The 3,008-nt window shown below is 54.7% G+C and overlaps 1 protein-coding gene across 1 annotated transcript; it reads right to left on the reverse strand.

Annotated features, from left to right (window-relative positions):
* Nucleotides 1-869: 869 nt before the first annotated feature.
* Nucleotides 870-2,519, reverse strand: OPR3 (oxophytodienoate-reductase 3). The gene is made up of 4 exons (XM_078588638.1): nt 2,290-2,519; nt 2,054-2,194; nt 1,848-1,978; nt 870-1,774 (listed from the first exon to the last, which is right to left on the reverse strand). The coding sequence occupies exons 1-4, from the start codon at nt 2,355-2,357 to the stop codon at nt 945-947; spliced, it is 1,170 nt and encodes a 389-aa protein (XP_078444764.1). The 5' UTR covers nt 2,358-2,519; the 3' UTR covers nt 870-944.
* Between the last annotated feature and the right edge of the window lie 489 nt (nt 2,520-3,008).

Consider the following 3,008-nt stretch of genomic DNA (forward strand, 5'->3'; position numbering starts at 1 on the left):
GAGAGTGAGAGAGACACAAACAAAGAGAGAGAGAAAACACAGAGAGTGAGAGAGACACACACACAAATGAAGAGAGAGAGAGAAATGGAGAGAGACACAAACAGAGAGAGAGAGAGAACAAAGAGTGAGACAGAGACACAAATAAACGGAGAGAGAGAGAGAAACGGAGAGAGTGAGAGAGAGACACACACACAAACGAAGAGAGAGACACAAACAGAGAGAGAGAGAGAGGGAGAGAGAAAAAAGAGAGAGTGAGAGAGAAAGAGACACACAAACGGAGAGAGAGAGACACAAACACAGAGAGAGAGAACAGAGGGAGTGAGAGAGAGAAAACAGAGGGAGTGAGAGAGAGAGAGCAACTGAGAGAGAGGTGCAAACGTAGAGAGAGAAAACAGAGGGAGTGAGAGAGACACACACACAAACATAGAGAGAGAAAACAGAGGGAGTGAGGGAGAGAGAGACACACACACACAAACAGAGAGAGAGAAAACACACAGAGAGAGGGAAAACAGAGAGGGAGAGAAACAAGGTGAGAGAGAGTAAAACAAGGAGAGAGCGAGATATAGAGAGAGAAAGAAACAGGGAGAGAGAGAGTGAGGAACAGGGTGAGAGAGATCCAATTTACTGTATCTGGTTTATTTATTTTATTTGCCGCTAGTGTTGCTTGGTACACGCCAAGTGTGTACGTAGTCCCATACGTCTCGCCCAATCAACTGCCGTACTACCCTGTAAGCTCACTCCCCAAACAAATCTCTCTCCAATTCTCCCAGTAGATCCAGTTTCATTCCACAGAAAAATCTATCCAGTTTCATTGAATCAAATTTATGTTCCCCCTGAACAGCTGCGAAATACCCGGTCAAATACTGATCTATCTCTGTCAATATTCTTTTTTTTTTAATTCTTACGGTCTCTCAGTCAAATTTAATTCCGTCCCGTCCATCCCGTCACAAGCGGGCGACGGGCGTTGACTGGGGCCGGAGAAACGCGTAATCGGTGAACCCCGCGACGGGGTCCGGTGTGTAGAAAGTGGCGCGGTCGTAGCGGTTCAGCGGCGCGCCACGCCTGAACCGCTCGACCAGGTCCGGGTTCGAGATGAACAGGCGGCCGTAAGAGACCAGGTCAACGTCCCCCGAGCCCACGTCATCCGTCCCCATCTCCCGGTTATACCCGCCGCTGCTCATGAACGGCCCGTCGTAGCGCCGCCGCAGCGCGCGAACCAGGCCCGTGTACCGGACCGGGTCCAGCCCCGGTTCGGCCCTCGGGCCAGCCCCGATCCTCGGCTGAGTCACGTGGAGGTAAGCGAACCGGTGGCCGAACCGGGCCTGGGCCCGGTTCAGGCCGTCGACCACCGCCAGGCCGAGCGAGAGCGGGTCGGAATCGGTCGCGTCGAGATGATCGATCAGGGGGGATATCCGCACCGCCGTCCGTCGGATTCCCGCCGCCGCCGCCACGGCGGCGGCCACCTCCTCGAGAAGCCGGCATCGGTTCCTGATCGAGCCACCGTAGCCGTCGGATCGGTCGTTGATCCCGTCCTTGAGGAACTGATCAATGAGGTAGCCGTGCGCGGCGTGGATTTCGACGCCGTCGAAGCCGGCGGCCATGGCGTTCGCCGCCGCGTTCCGGTAATCTTCGACCACCGATCGAATCTCCGCCGCCGTCAGCCGCCGCGGCCGGCCGAAACTCGCGCGATCGCCGCAGGGGAGGAGAATCTTCCATCGATCGGTGATCGGCTTGTCGGTCGAGGAGATCGGCGCCGATCCCCCAGGCTGATAATCTGAAAAAGAAACCCGATCGATCGGCCTGTTCTTGCGGATCTCCTTCGATTAATCTGGAAATTTGTTCTTTACCTTCGTTGGAAGCTCGGCCGACGTGCCATAGCTGGCAGAAGATGATCCCTCCCTCGACGTGGACTGCATCCACGACCTTCTTCCACGCGCCGATCTGTTCTTCCGTGTAGATCCCAGGGCATCGCGGAAATCTATCGAGAAAATCGCCCGATTATAGCGATTTTTTTGAAATTTTTGGTCGAATCGATTGAATGAGGAACAGTTACCCTGCGGCAGTGGGGGAGATGAGAGTGCCCTCGGTGATGAGCAGGCCGCCGGCGGTGGCGCGCTGGCGGTAGTAATCGACGTGGCAGGGCTGCGGGACGCCGTTCAGAGCGCGGCATCTGGTCATCGGCGCCATGACTATCCTGAAGAAGCTCGAACGCGGAGAGATTTCGTCGTGATCGCGAACGAATCAGAATTGAAGGCATGAAAAAGCCCTAATTCTCGGCGGAAGAGGTACCTGTGGGATAATTCGAAGATTCCTAGATTGCAGGGGGAGAAGAGAGTCGGTCTTTGCTCGATCGCCATGTTGGAGACTCGATCGAGCTCGCTTCGGAGAGTCGGTCTTTGCTCGATTGGTGTTGGGAAATCGAGCGAGCTCGCTTCGGAGAAGACGATCGGCGGGGTCGCCGTAGATGAACGGGAGTAGGCGGGAGAGAACTGGTTGCCGTGAAGGATGGGGAGTTGGTCGGAGAGAACTGGTCATATTTATACTGTTCGTCTGGAAGAGAGAGAGAGAGGGGGACAGCGACAGGCCGACAGTGAGAGAAAGGGGGAGAGAGAGAGGGGCACAGAGACAGTGAGAGAGGGGGAGAGAAAACAGAGGAGATAGAAAGAGAGAGGACAGAGAGACGAGAAGAGAGAGAAAATACAGAGAGAAAGGAGAGAGAGGACAGAGAGAAGGGGAGAGAGAAGAGGGGGAAAGAGAGAAATAACAGAGAGAAGGGGGGAGAGAGAGAGATGACAGAGAGAAGGGAGAGAGAGAGAAAGAAAGGGCAGAGAGAGAGAGGAAGGACAGAGAGAAGGGGGGAGAGAGAGAGAGAGATGACAGAGAGAAGGGAGAGAGAGAAAGAAAGGGCAGAGAGAAGGGGAGAGAGAGAGAGGAAGGACAGAGAGAAGGGGGAGAGAGAGAAAGGACAGAGAGAAGAGGGGGAAAGAGCGAAATAACAGACAGAAGGG

Source organism: Wolffia australiana, chromosome 16, assembly GCF_029677425.1.
Source record: "Wolffia australiana isolate 7733 chromosome 16, ASM2967742v1".
Lineage (NCBI taxonomy): Eukaryota > Viridiplantae > Streptophyta > Magnoliopsida > Alismatales > Araceae > Wolffia > Wolffia australiana.

Bases quoted from the DNA above. Each gene is read 5' to 3' on its own strand.
- OPR3 (XM_078588638.1), bottom strand. From the start codon at position 2,357: ATGGCGATCGAGCAAAGACCGACTCTCTTCTCCCCCTGCAATCTAGGA. The intron at 2,195-2,289 runs GTACCTCTTCCG...GAGCTTCTTCAG, and splicing joins ATCTTCGAATTATCCCACAG to GATAGTCATGGCGCCGATGA. The intron at 1,775-1,847 runs GTAAAGAACAAA...TTTCTTTTTCAG, and splicing joins CGGCCGAGCTTCCAACGAAG to ATTATCAGCCTGGGGGATCG.